We start from the raw sequence: 20195 nt of genomic DNA on the forward strand, positions 1-20195 counted from the left end.
AAAAAAAAAAAAAAAAAAAAAAGTATGACAAATTTTATTACAGATATATTATTAAAAAAAATAAAGCATCCCTTTGAGATTATGGAGTATATATAAAAAGGGCCCAACGAATAGGGTTTCCTTTAATCCAACCAGGAGTTGTCAAGATGGCACTAGGCATCTTGCCACACAAGCCTGACCACCTGAGGTAGGTCCCTGGAATCCATGAAAACCAAGTCCCAAAAGTTTTCCTCTGACCTCCACACGTTTGCCATGTATGTATGTGCCCATATACACACACACACACACACAGTGATAATAACGTAAAGTAATCAACTATGGGAAGGATGGGGCTGCTTATGTTCTTCAGTTTTTATATTGATTTATTTTGTGTGTACATGTGTATGGTGGCATGTGTGTCATGGTGCACAAGGTGGCAGTTAGAGGACAGCTTATATGAGTTGCTATCTTTCTTCCATGTGGGTCCCAGAGATCATACCCTGGATGTCAGGCTAGGCAGCAAGTACCTTTTCCTGTTAAGCCACCCTCCTGGCCCTGGTTAAGTTTTCAACTGTTGAAACTGAGTGACGAGTATCTGAGATATACTACTTTCTACATTTGCATCCTTGAAGCATATTTTAAATTTTAGGGAGTAGGAAAAAGCTTTCTCAGCCATGTAGCAACTGCAGAAACATTTTTCTTTCTAATTGGTAGGGACTGAGGAAAAGAAACAGGGTAGAAAGAAGAGCTGCCTTGCACTGGGCAGAGGCTGCCTGGACCCGCCATCCAGCTCAGGACTTCCACTGTCAAGTGAGAGCATGCGTGCTGCCCTTCTGATTTTCCCAGCTTCAGTGACTGGCTTCACATTAGGGCAAAATCTCTCAAAACAGGGATTTTTAGATTCTAAGCAACTCACAGCCAGAAGACTCTGGTTGATCTCCGCACCTTCCATCTTTGTCTGTCTGTCTGAGTCCCTGGCATCTGCTGCTCTCTCACTTCCAGCCAAGTCAATGAAAGAGATCCTAAAAAACACAGCAGGAACAACTTCTTCGGGGCTTTGGTTTATTTCCATATTAGCTGACATTTTGTAACCTTGGGAAGGAATGGAGCACAGCTCACCCTCAGACAAGACAAGACATTATTGTTAGCCTTCCAAAAACATCACAAGATCCTGATGTGTCAGCTGGAGCTGGCACTGTTCACTCAGACACTTCCATTGGCTCTTCTCATTTGTGAGAAAGTATGACTGAAATTAATAAAGCATTTCCCCACAAGGGCCTGGTGACCATAATACAAATCAGTTAGGTGACTACTTAGATAATTAAATAGAAAGTTTTATTGGCTGTTTTCTAACAAGAAAGGATGAAAAAGAAGAGAATGACTCATTACTCAGAGGTGAGACAGGCTCATCCATCAGCATGGCAGAGTTTGCTAAGATAGCACCAGAGAAGCAATGAATGCATCCAATTGTCCTATGTCTTCTCTCAAGAAGAATGGATTCCCTCACCCCCATTTATAGCCTGCAAGCTCTCTGAGATACATTCCTTGCTGTTTCCCTGCTGATACTGTGTTTCACATTAGAAGCAATCAATGTCCCTTTTAATAACTTTGGGTTGACCAACAATAGGTCATTACTTCATGGTTAATCAACTGATGGCACTTTATACAATGATTAATTTCAAGGCTAACAACCTACTCTCTATCCCTGCAATAAAGACCCAAGGTGGTAGGGTGTCCCAGGTAGAGCATATATATTTCAAAGTCACATATGGAAAGGCAGACAATGCAATTCTCCACATAGTTCCAGCTCACCTGCCAAATGTCCTCTTGGCTGAATCTTTGATCTGAATTTGGATGATAGCATGGGAGCGGGAGGAGTCTGTGTTGACGCCAGTGGCCCCCGTGCTACGCTCCTTGCTGCCCTTTAAGATCACCTAAAAAACAAAATCCATAGGATGACTTTCTTTGGGAGAAAACAAAGTCTTCTGGCTCCAAAAGGTTGGCTAAGTAAGCAGTAGAGAGTTGGCATGTAATTTTGTTAGCATACTGAAGTATTTGATGTCCAGGTGGAAGGCTGCCCAGATACTAAATTATACAGCATAAGTAACAACAGCAGCGAGAACCATGGAGAATACTAATCTTGTGGGAGAACATTCAATGGCTCAAGAGCTAATTTACTTCTTAATTTTATGCACTCTTTTTAATATCTTTGATGAATCTAGCCTAACTAAGATCCCCAGGGCAAAACTTGGCTCCAAAGCAAGGTCTCATAGTATTCATTTATCTTAGTAAGTGAATCAAAAGACAGAAATGTACATCACAGCATGACTGATGACATCCACCTACTATTCCAGGATACAGGCATGAAGGAGGACAAGCCTGATATTCAGGAACAGCGAAGTGAGTTATTTCCTGTGCCTATAATGTCCCTTGACTTCAATACTCCCTCTTATCCCTGTCTGGGAGTCAAGACTAATTGGGACCTTTTGGCTACAAAGGAGTGGAGAAGGGGAGAAGTCTCAGGCTCTAGCTCCAAGCAATGAAAATATAGTCTATATACGAGCATATCACTGCCTAGTCTCCCAAAAATTTAATTTGTATCATATTGAACACAGTCAAGTTTTCCAAATTGAAAGTCCAAATACAGAATCAAACTCAACAACAAGCTTCAAAATACCTCATCGAGTAGGGGCAGATTCTTTTTTTCTTTTTCTTTTCTTTTTTTTTTTTTTTTTTTTTTCTCGAGACAGGGTTTCTCTGTGTAGCCCTGGCTGTCCTGAGACTCACTCTGTAGACCAGGCTGGCCTCGAACTCAGAAATCCGCCGGCCTCTCCCTCCCAAGTGCTGGGATCAAAAGCGTGCGCCACCACCACCCAGCTTTTTTTTTTTTTTTAAAACTAATTAAAAATAAGTTCTGTTACACAGAGAAACCCTGTCTCCAAAAAACAAAAACCAAACCAACCAAACCAAACCAAAACACCAAAAACAAACCCCCAAAATCCAACAACATTCTGGGTTGGAAATATAATTAGTTGGTACATGCCTGCCCAGCATGTACAAACTCTGGTTTTGGCACTGTACATACCTGCAGTCCTATCCATTAGGAGGTGAGATAGGAGAATCGGGAAGTTTAAGGTCATCCTAGGCTACATGGCAAGCTCAATCAGAACCAGCCTCAAAACAAAAAAGAATGTTTCACTAATCCCAGCATTTAGAAGACAAAGGCTGTGAGTTCAAGGCTGGCCTGGTCTGCATAGTGAGTTCCAGGACAGCCAGGGCTACACAGAGAAACCCTGTCTCGAAAAACCAAAAAAAAAAAAAAGGAATCCCAAGGGCTAGAGTCACCTCAGACTCCTAGCCAATCTCTTTCTGACTCCATAGCAGTGGGCACTGCGGGCAGCCTGGGAATGCTCAGAGCCACCACCCCTTTGTTCTGTCCCTGCCTTTGTGATCACTAGAAAAGGGCCCTTAGGTGATCTACCACAATACTCACACAGATGCTATCTTCAGATTTTTAGATCCCAAGGAATGTGATTAAACACACATTTTGAATCTCAGTCTTCAGAGATAAGTAAAATTTATCTATTTATCTTGGGGAAAACAGACTCAGAAACTAAGCTATTACAAATTATTAGTTACCTTACCATTTCACACAATGTCTCTTTAAGACTTATTTTTATTTCTAATTATGTATATTGGTATGTGAGTATGTGCACTTGAGAACAGGTGTCCAGGGAGGACAGAGGTGTTGGATCCACATGAACTGGAGTTACAGTGGTTGTGAGCTATCCAACATGGGTGCTGGGAATCAAATCCAGGTCTTCTACAAAAGCAGTAAGTGCTCCTAACTGTTGAACCATCCTTCCAGCCCCAATACAGTCAAGTCTCCCCATCAACTCCCCTCTCTTTCTTGTCTCACTACATAGCCTAGATTGGCCTGGCTTATAATCCTCCTGCCTCAGCTTCCCAAGTACTAGGATTAAAGGCAAGAGCCATCATTACTGGCAATTCTTAATAGTTTGTTTTCAAAAGCACTTAAAAAAATTTCCCCAAATACCTTATTATTTGTGGGTAAACAGCTCTGTAAGTGCTCAGTTTTAGGCAAACAATTCAGAAGATACTGCCATAAACATATTGATTTAGTGGGTATCTTTCTTTACTTTAAGAAAAACTGAGCCGGGCAGTGGTGGTGCACACCTTTAATCCCAGCACTTGGGGGGCAGAGGCAGGTGGATTTCTGAGTTCGAGGCCAGCCTGGTCTACAGAGTGAGTTCCAGGACAGCCAGAGATATACAGAGAAACCCTGTCTCGGGAAACAAAACAAAACAAAACAAAACAACCCAGAAATCGGTAGATAGAGGCAGGCAGACAGTAGACCAGCCTGGTCTACATAGTGAGCTCCATGAAAGCCAGGGCTTTTTTTTTTTTTTTTTTTAACATAGAAACCCTGTCTCAACAAAACAAAACAAAACAAAACAAAACAAAACAAAACAAAACAAAACAAAGAGCTAAGTCTGGTGGCTCACTCCTGTAATCATTTTAGTTGAGGTAAAGACCTGAGGATAAGAAGTTCAAGGTCATTCTTAGTTACACAGTAAGTTAGAAGTCAGACTGAGCTACATAAGACCTTATCTAAAAAAAAAAAAAAAAAAAAGTTAAGGTACTTTTTTAATCAAGGAAAAAGACCTATGAACAAACTAATGTAAAGCCAGGGTTGAGCCCAGAGCTCAGCGGCAGAGTGCTTGCTTAGTGTGTTGCAAGCTCTGGGTTTGGTCCCCAGCATCTACTTCCCCAAGAAAGACAGGCTAAGGATCATTAAAAGAAGGTTCACTAAAAAGATATTTGTACATAAATCAATAAATGACCTCTGAACAAGCAATTAACCACGGATATCATATAGTCAGCGTTTGTGTGCTGGAGATAGTAAAATAAAAGGACTCTTTCTATCTTTTTATATATTGCTGTAATGGGTAATAGTGAGAGAATATTACTTTTGTTATAACAAACGGATAACTTCTAATAAAACGAAGCAGACTTCAAAATTCCTTTGGAAGCATACATAAAAACTAATAAAATTAGTTGCCTCAGGAAAAGGGAATGGAAAGGGAATTTCCTAATTCTTTGGATTTTAAGAGCATGTGAAAGTATTTCTTATTAAAAATTTATTTAAAATAAGCACCCTTGCCTTTAGCAAAGAACCTTTTCTCTTAAGCCCATAGCCACAGAAAATATAATCACAGCCTTTGAAGCCAGCTCAAGAGCATCTTTGCCACGCATTTGTTTGTGCCACATACCCTACCTCCCACTCTCTGATGCTGTAGAGAAATAAGCTATCTTCATAAAATGGCTCAAACATCACAACTGTAAACGTGTCCTTTCATCTGAGCCATCAGTTGCCAGGAAGCAAAATCAAGGTTTTCCCTGGCCTGAGGCTGCTCTAGGTGTGAGGAGAAAGGAATTACCTGTAGGAGAAGTTCCACACTGTCCACTTGGAGCTCTCGAAGGCCAGCTATCTGCACCACATGCTTGCTATCTTCTCTTGCGAAGAGCCTGCAGATGCAAAAACGTAGCTGGTATGACACTGGGTGTGTCTTGCCTTTCCAAAACAGTCTATGGATCTTCCATTATATAGTCGTTTTTCATTTGGATAGAATGGGTATGCTTCCCTCCCCAGCCCTACTTCTTCACTAACCAGCTTCAGACTACCGAGCTGGTCCTTCCTTGTAAACAAATCAGTGTTTTTTATTAAAACCAAAAGAATGAGCATAAAACCCAGACATATTCTAATCCCTGAAGGCGTAATCCTGGCTAGTAACTAGTGCAGTGGTGGATAGGGCAGGACCTTTGCTATCTAATCAACCTAGAGTTTCGGCCTTTGCTTGTTAGGGGCTCTCCTTTTCTCTCTTGAAGAGAAAGCATGTGATCCTGGCAGCAGCAGCCGCCATTTGTATCTACAAAGAACTAGCTTCAGGATAAAGCTAACAGATAGAGGTAGAGCAGAGATACAGAGTAACTGCACCATTATCCTGGAGTGAGAGATCAGAATATCCTGAAGGCTTCCAAGTTATCTGAGCTAATGATTTCCCTAAATAAAAAAAGTAGAAGTGGATTTTTTTTTAACTTGTAACAGAAGGATTCCTGATACATAATTTTGTTTTATTTGAGACAGGGTCTTACTATGTGATTCAAGCTAGCTTGCAACTTGTGATCCTCCTGCCTCAGTCACCTAAGTACTAAGAGTACAGCCATGTGATTCTTATCAGAAGGCAAGGGAGGGGATGCTGCACCTGAACACTCCAGGCCTACAAATAGGGTGGCAAATGATTATGGACTACCACTGATATTAAATCAGGTATACCAACAGCAAGTATTAAATCTTCTCAATATTCCAAAATTACTTTTACCCTTTAGTAAGATACTGATTAAGGCTAAGTATGAAATTCTCTTATGTAGCAGAGAAAGATATTGAAAGAGAATGAATTAGTTTCTAAAAATAAAAAAAAGGAGGGGGAGGGGTTTGCAGTGGTGAGGCAGACATATCTCTGTGAGTTTAAGGCCTGCTTGGGCTTCATGGTATATTCTAGGCTAGCTAGGGCTACAGAGTGAGACACTTTCTGAAAAACAAACAAAAAACAAAAAATATTTTTTTCTCAATCTAAGTTTCCAAACTTTACAGAATAGTAAGAGAAATCGTGTTGCCAGTGCCCATGATCTCTCAGAAAACAGGCACAGAACTACACTTCTGAATAAAAGAAAAAACCACCTCCCCACATCACTCTTGAATACACTACCTCAACTTAAGCTCTGAGATGTTCACCCTAGAAAGGTTCATACAAGACAGTATTGAATGTACTGCTAGATTTATAAATCCTGTGATTAAGAATCATATTTCTGGCTGGGTGGTGGTGGCGCACACCTTTAATCCCAGCACTTGGGAGGCAGAGGCAGGTGGATTTCTGAGTTCGAGGCCAGCCTGGTCTACAGAGTGAGTTCCAGGACACCCAGGGCTACACAGAGAAACCCTGTCTCGAAAAAAACCAAACCAAACAAACAAACAAAAGAATTATATTTCTGAGACTGAAGACCTGGCTCAGTGGTGAAGAGTACTTAATTGGTTTTGTCAAGAACTCAGGTTTAGTTCCCAGCACCCCCATCAGGTAGTTCACAACTGCCTGTACCCACAATCCTAAGGAATCTGACTCCCTCTGGCCTCTGTGGATACCTGGCACATACATGGTGCACATAAACTCACATAAGTATATACATACATGCATAAAAATAACATTTCTGTAGTTAAGAACTCAATAGTTAAGAACTCTTACTGATCTTCCAGGACCTAAGTTTGAAATCCAGAATTCACATCAGGTGAATCAGGTGAATAGATACCTATAACTTCAGCTCCAGAGGATCCAACACCCTCTTCGACTTTATTTAGTTAAGATTTATTTATTTGCTGGGCGGTGGTGGTGCACGCCTTTAATCCCAGCACTTGGGAGGCAGAGGCAGTCGGATTTCTGAGTTCGAGAGTTCGAGGCTAGCCTGGTCTACAGAGTGAGTTCCAGGACAGCCAGGGCTACACAGAGAAACCCTGTCTTGAAAAAAAACCAAAAAACAAAAAACCAAAAACCAAAAACCAAAACAAAACAAAAAAAGATTTATTTATTTTATGTATGTGAGTACACTGTTGCTGTCTTCAGACACCCCAGAAGAGGGCAGCAGATCCCATTACAGGTGGTCGTGAGCCACCATGTGGTTGCTGGGAAATGAACTCAGGACCTCTGGAAGAGCAGCCGGTGTTCCTAATCATTTAGCCATCGCTCTAGCCCTAAAAATATTTTTTAAAATTTATATTTTTATCCTTTTTTAGGTAAGTCTATGAAAACAACTTATTTTCTGCATTTAGGATTTCTTAAAATTGCTTAGGCTTTATTTCCTAGTTTAAGAAGTGAATTTAAACTGGGCATAGTGGCACCTACCTTTAGTCCTAGCACTTGGGAGGCAGAGGTTGACAGATCTCTGAGTTTGAAGCCTGCCTGGTCTACAAAGTGAGCTCCAGGACAACCATGGCCACACAGAGAAACTGTCTCAAACACCCCCCGCCCCCAAAAGAAGTGAATGCCCTCTTTTGGTCTCTTGGGGCTTACCTCACCTCCTTCCCCCCACCTTTGTTTTTCTCTGTCCCCTCTCTTTCTCTGCTTCTACTCTCTTCTCAACCCCCACTTGCCATGCCCCGAATAAGCTTCATTTTATACAGAAAGAAGGAGAGGAGGAAGGAAGGAAGGAAGGAAGGAAGGAAGGAAGGAAGGAAGGAAAGAAAGAAAGAAAGAAAGAAAGAAAGAAAGAAAGAAAGAAAGAAAGAAAGAAAGAAAGAAAGAGAGAACAAACAAACACAGGACTTAGAAGGAACCCACTATTTCACTATGTGGGCTTCAGGATCAAACCCAGACTGTCAGGGTTGGTAGCAGGCACCTCTACCAACTAAGGCATTTCACTAGTCCTCTTAGTTTGAACAAACAAACAAATAAACAAACACAAAGTCTTAGTGTACAGCCCAGACTAGCTTGGAACTCACTATATAGATCAGGACAGCCTCAAACTTGCAGTAGCCTTTGTGCCTCTGCCTTCCAAGTGCTGAAATTAAAGGGATGAGTTGCCACACCTGGCTTGCAAAAGATCTTATTTAAAAGCATAAGATAAGCAAGTAAATATATGAAAGAGTATCATCAGGGACAGCACTTTACAGAACCCCAGAAAGGTTAACCAGGTATAAAAACAAACAGGCCCCAGAGCCCAAGACCTTACAGAGTAAGTGTGGATCTTTCATAGTGTATTAGAGTTCTTGTTGCTGTAATTAAACACTAGGACCAAAAGCAACCTGGGGAGGAAAAGGTTTATTTCACTCACAGTTGACAATAAAAAGCAGAAAGGGCAGGAACTGACTCAGAGGCCATGGAGGGGTGCTGCTTACTGGCTTGCTTCCCCTGGCTTGCTCAGCCTGCTTTCTTACAGAACCCAGGACCACCAGCCCAGGGATGGCACTACCCACAACCAAGAAAATGCCTTGCAGGCTTGCCTACAGCCCCAATATTATGAAAGCATTTTCTTCCTTCAAGTTCCCTCCTCTCAGGTAACTTTAGCTTGTGTTAGTTTGACATGAAACTATACACCATACGCAGCAACAAAACAGAGCAAGGGCTGGTGAAATGGCTTAGCACACAAAATAAATAAAATGTAATATAAGATTGTTAAAAAAAAGACTTCAACACAGTTAGTGTATTCTCATCCTTTGTTTACTATTGAAGAATACAAATACTTAGGGTGATAATTTGGATAATTCATTAAAACTTTTGCTTAAAGAAGTAGGTATTATAACGACAAAGAGCTTGGGGGGGTTAGAGACGAGGCAGTGTCCCTGTGTAGTCCAGGCTGTCCCTGTGTAGTCCAGGCTGGCTTTGAATTTCTGATCTTCGTATCTCAGTCTGCTGAATGCTAGTTTGCAGGGTTAAGCCACCATTCCTGGGGGAAAGTTCTTTTCTCTCTCTCTCTCTCTCTCTCTTTTTTTTTCATACTGAGGATTGAATTCGGGGCCTTGTGCATGCTCGGTTAAGTGTTCCTACCACATAGCTACATCCACAACTTGGAAAAGACTTTTAATGAGGGTGCCTGGGGTTGGAAGAAAAGCCATAATTGAGTTAACTATTACAGAGATGGTGAGTGAGAAAACTGCCCTGGATAGCAATGTCTGAGATGAACTCTGTACTTCCTCTCAGCTGGGACAAACCTGCATAATTTTTTTGGAATGGTCAGCAGTACAATGATGGCTCACAGCCCACCTGCTGGCTTATTCAGTTACGCTACTCAGTACACTAGTGCCCTCCCTGCTGGAGCCTCTTCTGTGGTCTCCTGACTAGACACGACCTGTTCCTACACCTTATTCCACCACTTGCCTGAAGCACATGAACAAGAATGTCACATTGGACAGCTCCACAACGGTTTGTGTACCTTTGCTGTGGCACCAGCCAGGCTTTCTTAGCCTTCCACCAGGCTTAACTCGCTCTCCCCGTACACACCAGGTGCAGTTCATTCTGTTATGCAATCCTTTACCTTCCTCTCACCTTTCTGTCCTCCAGCTAGTTGATCCTTCACAACTGTTGCCTTAGACCCACATGGTAGAGAAATGACTCCTACAAGTTGTCCTTTGACCTCTGCATGCTCATCATGACACATGTACACCTACATACATACACGTACATACAGGCTCACAAAATAAAGAAATGCAAATGTAATTTAAGAGCAATGGCTGCTCTTCCAGAGGACTTAGGTTTGGTTTCCAGCACTCACACAGTAGCTAACAACTATCCATAACTCCAGTTCCAGGGATTCTGATGCCCTCTTCTGGCCTCCGTAGGTACCAAACATGCACACAAATACATGCAGGCAAAATACCTGCATAAAATAAAAATAAATAAATACTTTTAAAGGGTTGAATGTGAAGAAAAAGACTTTTTTTTTATGCCAGTTTCAGAAAGCTGTCATTAAGTTTACACTAACATTATTTAAAGGGAAAATATTTATTTGGTTTTTTTGTTTGTTTGTTTTTTGTTTTTTTTTTGAGACAGGGTTTCCTCTGTGTAGCCCTGGCTGTCCTGGAACTCACTCTGTAGACCAGGCTAGCCTCGAACTCTCGAACTCAGAAATCTGCCTGCCTCTGCCTCCCAAGTGCTGGGATTAAAGGTGTGCGCCACCGCCCGGCGGGAAAATATTTAAATACATGTTGATTTCCTAACTTTCTGAAAGTTATCTTTTTCACAGGGAAAAGGGGGAGGAGTCTTGATAGATACTATAATACTGTTCTTTAAAAAAAAAAAAATTAGCAGGAACTGAAAATGTAATCCAGCGGCAGAATGCTTGCAAAGCATGTGTAAGGCTCTAGGTTCAAACCTCAGCACTGAAAAGGTCTTAATAGGTGCCTAATAAACCTTTTTTTCTAGCTGAATTATCAGTTTAAAAACTATGTATCCAAGCTGGGCATAGTGGCAAAAGTCTTTAATCCCATCACTTGGGAAGCTGAGTCAGGATGATCACAAGTTCAAGGCTGCCCAGGCAAACCAGCAAGTTCTACATGAGACAAGACTACAGCCAGACAATCTCAAAACAGGAAAGGGAAAGAGGGAGAAGAAAGATCAACCCATGCCAGAGACTGCTACTTCACAAAAATGTCTCTCATTAAAGCCATGTGATCAAAGTGATTCCATGGAGCTCTGGCTCCAACAGGAATGTACAGACCAAAAGGCTTCTTTCTCACTCTTATCTAGTACCGTTTTCTTCTATTTAGGAGGTCATAGAGTTGTCCACAGTAGATCTCATAGAAGCTGATCCACACAAAGAGATTCCTTCTTGGCTGGGATACTTTCAGCTGCCTGAAGATATCTTTGGCAGCCAGAGCATACAATCCTGGGTTTTGATGAGTTCCTATCATGGTATAGGTTTTCCCCGCACCTGTCTGTCCATATGCAAAGCAGGTGGCATTGCCTCTAAGGAAAGAATCATTACAATTATTTATAAGTATTTAAAGAATAATTTACATAGAGATGTGTAATGACAAGTCAGGAAGAAAAAGAATCCTTGAAGAAATTTAACATATAAAAATATATTTAAAAACATCCCCAAACCAAAATATGTTTTCTTAAAGGAATTATTTTACAGAATTGATAATACTACATAAGATAACTGTTGAATATGAGAAAATAATGACTTTGAAGGCCACTTGAGCTAGAGTATATACAGCTCAGTTTGTAGAGTGCTTGTCCTGCATGCAGGAGGCAGTGAGTTTGATTCCCAGCACACACACACACACACACACACACACACACACACACACACACACCAACGAGCACTTACCACATAAGATGCTTTAATGTATCCTAGAGATTTTGTCTCTTTTCCTTCGCATTCTATGTTTTACTTTTGTTATTTTTGTGACAGTTCTAACTGCAATCCAGGCTAGCCTAGGCCCTTGGAGCTCACCATGTAGACCAGGCTGACCTTGAACCTGTGTCTATTTTCCCACCTCAGTCTTCCAAGTGCTTAGAAATGTCAAAGTTCAAGCTAAATACAACCTCTTACATCTTTTATTTTGAAGATACAAAATTAAGCTATTGATAGCTTTTATTTAGCCAGGAAACAGAAACACTATCTCCAGTGTAAAAGGAAATTTTGTTACAAATTTCTCACTAGTTAGTAAATCAAATGAATCCAGAAGAGTCTAATTAAGTTCATTAGGCTATAGCATAAATTCATATTTAATTCAAAAGAACTAGAAAGGCATTCATGTATTAATGGAGCTCATGGAGAATAGAAAACTAAAAGTAAAAGAAGCAATCAATCTGGCTCACCCATTGAAGATATGCTGAATGAGGGGGTGAGCTGTCTTCAGGTATACATCTTGATTGCTGCATGCCTCACCAAAGACTTCATCAAAATAAAAAACATGCTGAAAAATAAACTTGATTTTTATAGCAATCCATGTGCATTTCCACCACCACTATTTTATTAATACGTGGGAAGGGCTAAACACATTTCTAAGCAATAGGAAGTAACTGACTGACAAACTCAGAGAAATAAACAACCAGTAACTGTTAAATGACTGTCCTTTTCTGCTTCCTACTGCTGTCAGTACATGTTCTTACAGTGTAATAACTTTGCTCTCTCTTAAGGGAAGTAAACTGATGAATATAATTGAGTCTAGGAAAGGAAATGAATTCTATAAGGGTTATCTTACAGACTTGGCAAGGCCAATAAATATGAAAATTTGGGTGAATTCTAAGGATCAACTTAACTTGTAGTTCTATAAACATTCACTGTTAGCTGGTGTATGTACACTGTAACAGGAGCCTGGAGGAGCCCAGAGGTAAAGAACTATCCCACTCCACTCCTGAAGGTGCTGAGAAGAACTTTAATAGAAAGGTAAAATGAATGAGTATGTACCCTGATAGCTGTGGTACTGTGCCCGGTCTTCAGTGTCTCCTGATACTCTGAGTTGGGAGTTATTAAGTATTTAGCTATAGGGAAAGTCACAATGTTTGTTTTAATGGATCTGTTTGATTATTGTTATTACTATTTTGAGACATGGTCTTATGTGTTCCAAGCTGACTTGGAAGTTATACAACCAAGGATGACCTTGAACTTCTGATTCTCCTGCCTTTGCCTCCTAAGTGCTAGAATTTTACATGAATGTACCACCCTGCCTGGTTTATGTGGTGTTGTGGACTAAACCCAGAGTTTCATGCAGGCACTCTACCAGGATAACTGCATTCCAAGCCTTTTTTTTTTTTTTTTTTTTAGTTTTTTCGAGGCAGGGTTTCTCTGTGTAGCCCTGGCTGTCCTGGAACTCACTCTGTAGACCAGGCTGGCCTCGAACTCAGAAATCCACCTGCCTCTGCCTCCCAAGTGCTGGGATTAAAGGTGTGTGCCACCACCGCCCGGCATCAAGCCTTATTTTTATTTTAACAATAATTTTTGAGCATTTTTAAAGAAAAACTGAACAAAGTTAGAGTTTCTATATACCCCTTTCCTCAAGTCCTTTCTATGAAAAGTCTTGCGAAGGAGTGGAGGGAGTATATAATTCAGTGTAATTCTTCTGCTTGAGAAAGATATTATGAGACTGGATGTGGTGGTGTGAGAGCTAGAGACGGGAGGAGAGACGGAGATACAGACAGAAGTATAAGCAAAAGGCCAAAGAAAGAAAGCACGATGAATTAACTAGTTTCTGTGTAGGAAAACAGCAAACACCCAGGACAACTGAAATACAGGACTCTGGTAAACGGAAGAGTGATACAGTGCTAGAATAGTTGAGTTAGGGTTAAGTACTAGGAGTCCTGAACATTAGCCTTAAAAGGGTTAGGAAAACAATTCAGAAACAATGAGGGCACAGTAAAGAATTTTACAAAGGAGAAGGATGATCTAAGCTATTTCACTGCAAGATAAATCTGAGTTCACAATGAGACTACATTGTGACTAGACTCCAGTCACTCACTGATAAAGTCGGAAGGGACAACAATGGGAAAACAAAACAAAACAAAAAGACAAATGACTGGATATGACAGAAGGGGCTACAAATAAAAAACCAGGGTGATCTCATTACACTGGGTCTCTGCAAAGCAGTAATTCAAAAGCTGAAATTTTTGCATAACTTCAAGGTTTACCATGATGGTAACACACCTACACCTGAGTAGGAAAGTTTAGCAAGTTCAAGCTGACTACAGCAGAATGACAGTTACCGCAGAATGAGTGAGATTAGGGCCTATCTTCTGCCTCATTTTGAACCTGCTCTAATTATTCAATTAGATAATTGTATAGCCAGATCGAGAAAACTGCACTTTGGCAAATTTAATTTGGCTCATTCTTCCCCAGGTTCAATGACCTTTTATGTACTATTATACTACGCTGGATGGAAATTAGGTCATTTGAGAAGAAACTGAGATCACAGAGCCAAGTTTACCATTCACAAAGTCACCAAACATAGTAATGTTAGAGAATGAATCTGAAGAATGATTAAAGATCCAGGCTGGATATGTAGTTCAGTTGGTAGAATGCTTGCTTTGCATGCATAAAATCCAAGGCTTCAGTCTGTAGCTTGGAGTAAAAGCAGGAGTGGGGTTGCATGTGCCTAGGATCCCAGCACTTGGGAGGTGGAACCAAGAGGATCAGGAATTCAAGGTCATCTCAGGTACACCACCAGTTCAAGACCACCATCTGTCTGTCTGTCTGTCTGTCTGTCTGTCTGCCTGCGTGTGCGTGTGTGTTGGGGAAGTTCGAGTTGTATACATGGAAGTGTATATACAGAGGCTGGAGGAGGACATCAGGTGTCTTCCTCTATCACTCTTTACCTTACTGCTTTGAGTGAGAGTTTCACACTGAACTAAAAGCTGCCATTTCTAGGTTGGCTGGTCAATGAACTCCTGGGATCTGGCTGTCACAGCCCACAGTAATGGTGTTATGAGTGTGTACAGTCATGCTGGCTTTTACTCAGGTCCTCATGCTTGCACAGCAAGGTGCTCACTCACTGAGTCATCTTCCTGGCTCCCATGCTAAATGTTTTTAGCATTCATGCTTTTGTTTGTTAATTTTTAATCCGCACACAAAATAATAGTTTTATTATGGCAGTTTTCAACATAACATTTGAACATAACATTTTCCTTAAATGAAAATTTATATTTTAATTACATAATACACAAAGGATTGTGAATGAATTAAATTCAGAGAGGAACAAACTTTTTTTTTTTTTTTTTGGTTTTTCGAGACAGGGTTTCTCTGTGTAGCCCTGGCTGTCCTGGAACTCACTCTGTGGACCAGGCTGGCCACAAACTCAGAAATCAGCCTGCCTCTGCCTCCCAAGTGCTGGGATCAAAGGCGTGCGCCACCACTGCCCGACTGAGGAACAAACTCTTATGCAGGAATACAAACCTGAATTGCTTCCATGTGAAACCAGTTTGTTACACAGTACAGGAGTAAACAACACATTGTAGATAAATTTTTGCTGGGATAAGAGATGTCAGAATCATGTGAAATGTCAACCATATCACTTTTCATTCAAAATATACATTTTTAGTATACACAAAGGGCCATCCAACAATCAGCATAATCTACTTCTAGAACATATTTACCAGCTGGGCGGTGGTGGTGCACACCTTTAATCCCAGCACTTGGGAGGCAGAGGCAGGTGGATTTCTGAGTTTGAGAGTTCGAGGCTAGCCTGGTCTACAGAGTGAGTTCCAGGACAGCCAGGACTACACAGAGAAACCCTGTCTCAAAAAACCAAAAAAAAAAAAAAAAAAAACCAAAAAAACAAAAACAAAAACAAAAAAACATATTTACTGTATCCAAAAGAAACCCCGACACTTGTCTTCAGTGACTCCCCAGCTGTCTGTCAACATCATTTTTAAGTATCCTCCTTCCTCTTTCTTTTCCCATCTTTCTGCTCCACCTCTAGTAAGCACCTTATGTCTTCATGCCTTCTCCTCTTTCCTTAACCCATGGCCCCCTTTTAGTTCTATCTACCCCATACACACATATTTAAAAATTCAACACTAAGATGTGCGTATGAGAGAGAAGACGTGTCACTTGCTTCAGCAGCACACATACTAAAACTAGAGAGGGGATATATGCGAGTTGTCTTTCTGAGTCTGGGTTACCATATTAATATACTTTCCAGATCCATTCAGTCCTCTACTTTATGGCTAAATATGAGACCAAAGAAAGTGATCAAAATATATCTATTCAACATATACCTATTCAACATCTATCCCACCTTTGTACATAAAAATATCAATATAAAAATGACACAAATAGCCAGGAATGGCTTTAATCCCAGCACTAGGGAGGCAGAGGCAGGTAGAGCTCTTTAAGTCAAGGCCAGCCTGGTCTACATAGTGAGTTCTAGGACAGCCAGAGCTATATAGTGAGACTATGTCTTAAACACCCAAACCACAGGCCTTCTGTTGGTCCAGTGAATCCTGGAGTCCCTTTACAAATTTATTTTTTACTGATGTGTTTGAGTGTCTATCACATGTCTCCAGATGCTCACTGAAGCCAGAAGAGTGTACTGGATCCCCTGGAACTAGCCTTACAGACAGATGTGAGGTAGCTAACACAGGTGTTAGGACTGAATTCAAATCCTCTGGAAGAACAGTGAGTACTCTTAACCACTGAGCCAACTCGAGAGCCCTGTAGAAATTCAAAAGACCAGTAGTACTTGCCTGTAATGAGTTGCCAAAGCAAGAGGATCACAAGTATATAACCTGGGCTTCAGAGTAAATACCAAGCCAGCAGACTAGGTAGTGATACATTCTCTCAATAAAGAAATAAATAGATAAATAAATACATACATAAATACAGGAATTTCTTTTTTAAACCGGAGAGTAGAGTAGAGCTTGGGATGTGGTTCAGTGGTAAAATATTTTCCTAGCACTATGAGGCCCTGAATTAAATTTCCAGTATTTGTCAGGGATGGAATTTAAAAGTCAAACAAAACAATCAAACAAAAACAAAAGAGAAAGAAAGACAAAAAGAAATGATTTAGAAAGGAAGATAATTAGTTTTGTTTTTTTGAGTTATTGTGCTTGCATAAAATTTTTAACGGGTATGTGGTAGACATTCTTGATTGGAAAAGATAGGTTATTTAACTATGTAAGCAAATTTTCTGTTTTACTACCTGAGCAAGTTTCAAAATAAAACCTAAAGAACTGGGATCACTTTTATTTAGCATCAAGTTCAATACAGACTTCTTTTAAAGGAAGGAAAAAGAAATATTTTTATATCATAGTATTGACAAGTAAGGACTCTGACCTATGAGAGCAGAGGTCCACAGTTCAACAGCAGAGAAACTGCCATGCAATCTATGGATATTCAATACATATTGATCAGTGGCAATGACAAAGGAGTAAGGTTATTGTGTTTGGGGATAATGGAAAAATACAAAAGATAACATGATGCCTCCTGAGGAGCTGCTGTGACTGAAGCATCATTAAGGAGGCTTTGGGTGGACGGTGACTGGACAGAGCTATTACTATGCCCATAGCAGCCATGAAACTAACTAGCCTTACAGCTAATTGATCATTTAGACTATCTTCAAAGTAAGTATCTCCCACGGAAACCTAATAGACTGTGCATTGATCAACAATCAATGGCGCTGTTAAAATGATTGGGTTGGCTATACAGTGCCCTAGTAATTTATTGCCCATAGGAAGACTATGGGATTACTCTAGATGCCACCGTGAAACTTAATTTTTGTAAGAACAATGTAAGTTTGAAAGAAAGGGTAAGTTTCAACAATCTGACTTCAGTGTGAGAAGATTTACTGCAATAGAATAATATTGCAGCTGACTAAGGTGAACTGCTAGCACAGCCTATTAATCACCACATTTTTCTTGTTACTAGTCACTGCATTTTGTAACTGAACAAGAGAAAGAATGAATGTTCAATATGAATGGTTATGAAGGCAGACTAAGAGAAGGCAGATTCAGAGTAGAAGAAACTCTGAGTTCCAAAATCTGTGTGCACACACCTGTGCATGCACACATGAAGGCCAGAGACTGACGTTGGGCATCCTTATCACTCTGAATCTCATTTTTTCAAACAAGATCTTTCACTAGACCCAAGGCTCATCAATTGGGTAGACTGGCCAGAAAGCCTGTCTCTTGTTTCTGTCTCCCAGTGTTGGGGGTCACAGCTATCTGCCACAATGTTCAGTTTCTAAAGTGGGGGCTGGGATCTGAACTCAGCTCCTTATGCTTGTGTAGCTATTTCCTTAGCCCCTAAGATTCCAAAATCTTAACATACTGTGATTATATGATTTCCTCATTTGTGGTGTCTGTTGCTTCTAAATTAGAATTGATGCATGGGTACTTGCTAACTTGGAATAAGTTCAACACCAAACTTTTTTCATAGTTTAAAATTTTTTTATGCAACTGAGCAGTATTTTATTAAACCCTTATATGTTAAATGTGAAAATGTATTATCCATTATTAAATAGAAGATTCATACTCACTCAAGACCTGGGCATACTGGTATATACCTGTAACAGCACTCAGGACGCTCAATCAGAAAAGTCATGAATGCAAGGCCAGCATAAGCTACAGAAAGTTTCAGGCCAGCTTGGACTATAGAGTCATACCCTGCCTTAACAAAACTCACACTCAGTAGAGTGATAAGTTGACATTTCCTGCTCTCTTTCCTGCTAAGCATGGAAAGCACATGTCTGTCCATCCTAGTAACTCAGTAGAAAGAGGCAGGAGGATAGCTGCAAGTTCAAGTCTATCCTGGTATGCCTAACAAATTCTATGACAACCAGGGCTACATAGTGAGGTGTTTGCTTAAAATACAAACAAGAGCTCAGCCCTGACATACACTCTCAGCAACTGGTCATCAATAATTACTGACAAGTTCCTTTTATTTATTTCTTTTTATTTTTTTATTCTCTCATCCGTACCCTTGATTTTGCTAATTCACATAAATATGCTAAGTGAATATATGGTACAGCTTCATTGCATAATGTAGAAATTATGGTTTTTAACTATGTACATCATAATCCCACTACATTTTTAAAGAATGAAGGACCAAGGTATCAATAACATAGAATAAAAATCAAGTGCTGGGCTCAGTGGCACACATCATTAGTCCCAGCATTTGAGAAGCAGAGGCAGTTGGCTCTCTTTTAGTTCTAGCAGGGGTGAGATCCTATCTCAAAATAAATAAAAAAAATCAAGCAAACAAAAAAACATTAAATAATCAATATCTGAACCAGAAATTGGATTTTAGAACAGCCATTTAAATATAAAGTAAAAAACTGACATACTTGGAAATATTAGTTTGAAACACAATAAGTGAAAGATCCTACCTGAAGAATATATTGTGTAAGGTCAACTGCTTCTTTTTTCTCATGTACAAGTAGAGTTTCTTTATCTTCTACAGTAATAATATTAACTTCTCCACGACGTACTTCCCTTACGCCTAAAGGTCGTTTTCGAACACAGACTCTGATTTTCTCCATTTCAGTCCAAGGATTCTCTGAGGTGATCTGTCTGATATATGTTTGCAAATAGACTTTAATTTTTAAGAAAAGGATTCAATTACTTAAACAGTCAAAGTCTCAGTACATTTTGAGTATCTTTAATATATTTGGGGTTTTAATATAATTATTTATATTTTTTGCTTGTTTGGTTTGTTGGTTTTGTTTTGAGACAAAGTTTCACTTTGTAACTCAAAGGGTGTAGAACTTGCTATGTAGCTCAGGCTGGCCCTAACTTTTTACCCTAGCTTCCCGAGTGTTGGGACTACAGGTATGTACCATCAAATCCAAGTTTTGAGACAGGTCTCACTAATTGTAGTGAAGGCTAGCCTGTAGTTCCTCTTGCCTCCATCTCCCATGTGCTGGGATTACAGACCTATGACACCTATATGCCAAATTCATGTAAATAATTCCACATTAAATGTCAGCAATGAAAGTTTTTTACTAGCTAGCTCCTGGTTTCCATCTCTAACCTGTACCACCTCATTCTCTGCCATACCAAAGAAGAAGAGGAGGAGGAAGAAGAGGAAGAGGTAGAGGAGGAGGAAGAGGAGGAAAAGAAAAGAAAAATAAGAGAAAAGGAAGCAAAGAAGGAAGGAAGGGAGGGAGGGAGGGAAGGAGGGAGGGAGGGAGGGGGGAAGGAAGGAAG

The 20195-nt window shown here is 40.3% G+C and overlaps 1 protein-coding gene across 1 annotated transcript in view; it reads right to left on the reverse strand.

The window, feature by feature from the left end:
- The window catches only part of Kif24 (kinesin family member 24), a 68590-nt gene that overhangs the window by 12079 nt on the left and 36316 nt on the right, over nucleotides 1-20195 (reverse strand). The window contains exons 3-8 of the mRNA XM_028779113.1: nucleotides 19376-19559; nucleotides 12375-12472; nucleotides 11298-11513; nucleotides 5442-5529; nucleotides 1792-1913; nucleotides 896-1001 (exon numbers count right to left, since the gene is read on the reverse strand). Of these exons, the coding sequence (XP_028634946.1) occupies nucleotides 896-1001; nucleotides 1792-1913; nucleotides 5442-5529; nucleotides 11298-11513; nucleotides 12375-12472; nucleotides 19376-19559 (814 nt within the window). The remainder of the gene's footprint in view (nucleotides 1-895; nucleotides 1002-1791; nucleotides 1914-5441; nucleotides 5530-11297; nucleotides 11514-12374; nucleotides 12473-19375; nucleotides 19560-20195) is intronic.

This window comes from Grammomys surdaster, unplaced genomic scaffold (assembly GCF_004785775.1).
Source record: "Grammomys surdaster isolate TR1022 unplaced genomic scaffold, NIH_TR_1.0 344, whole genome shotgun sequence".
Taxonomy (NCBI): Eukaryota; Metazoa; Chordata; class Mammalia; order Rodentia; family Muridae; genus Grammomys; species Grammomys surdaster.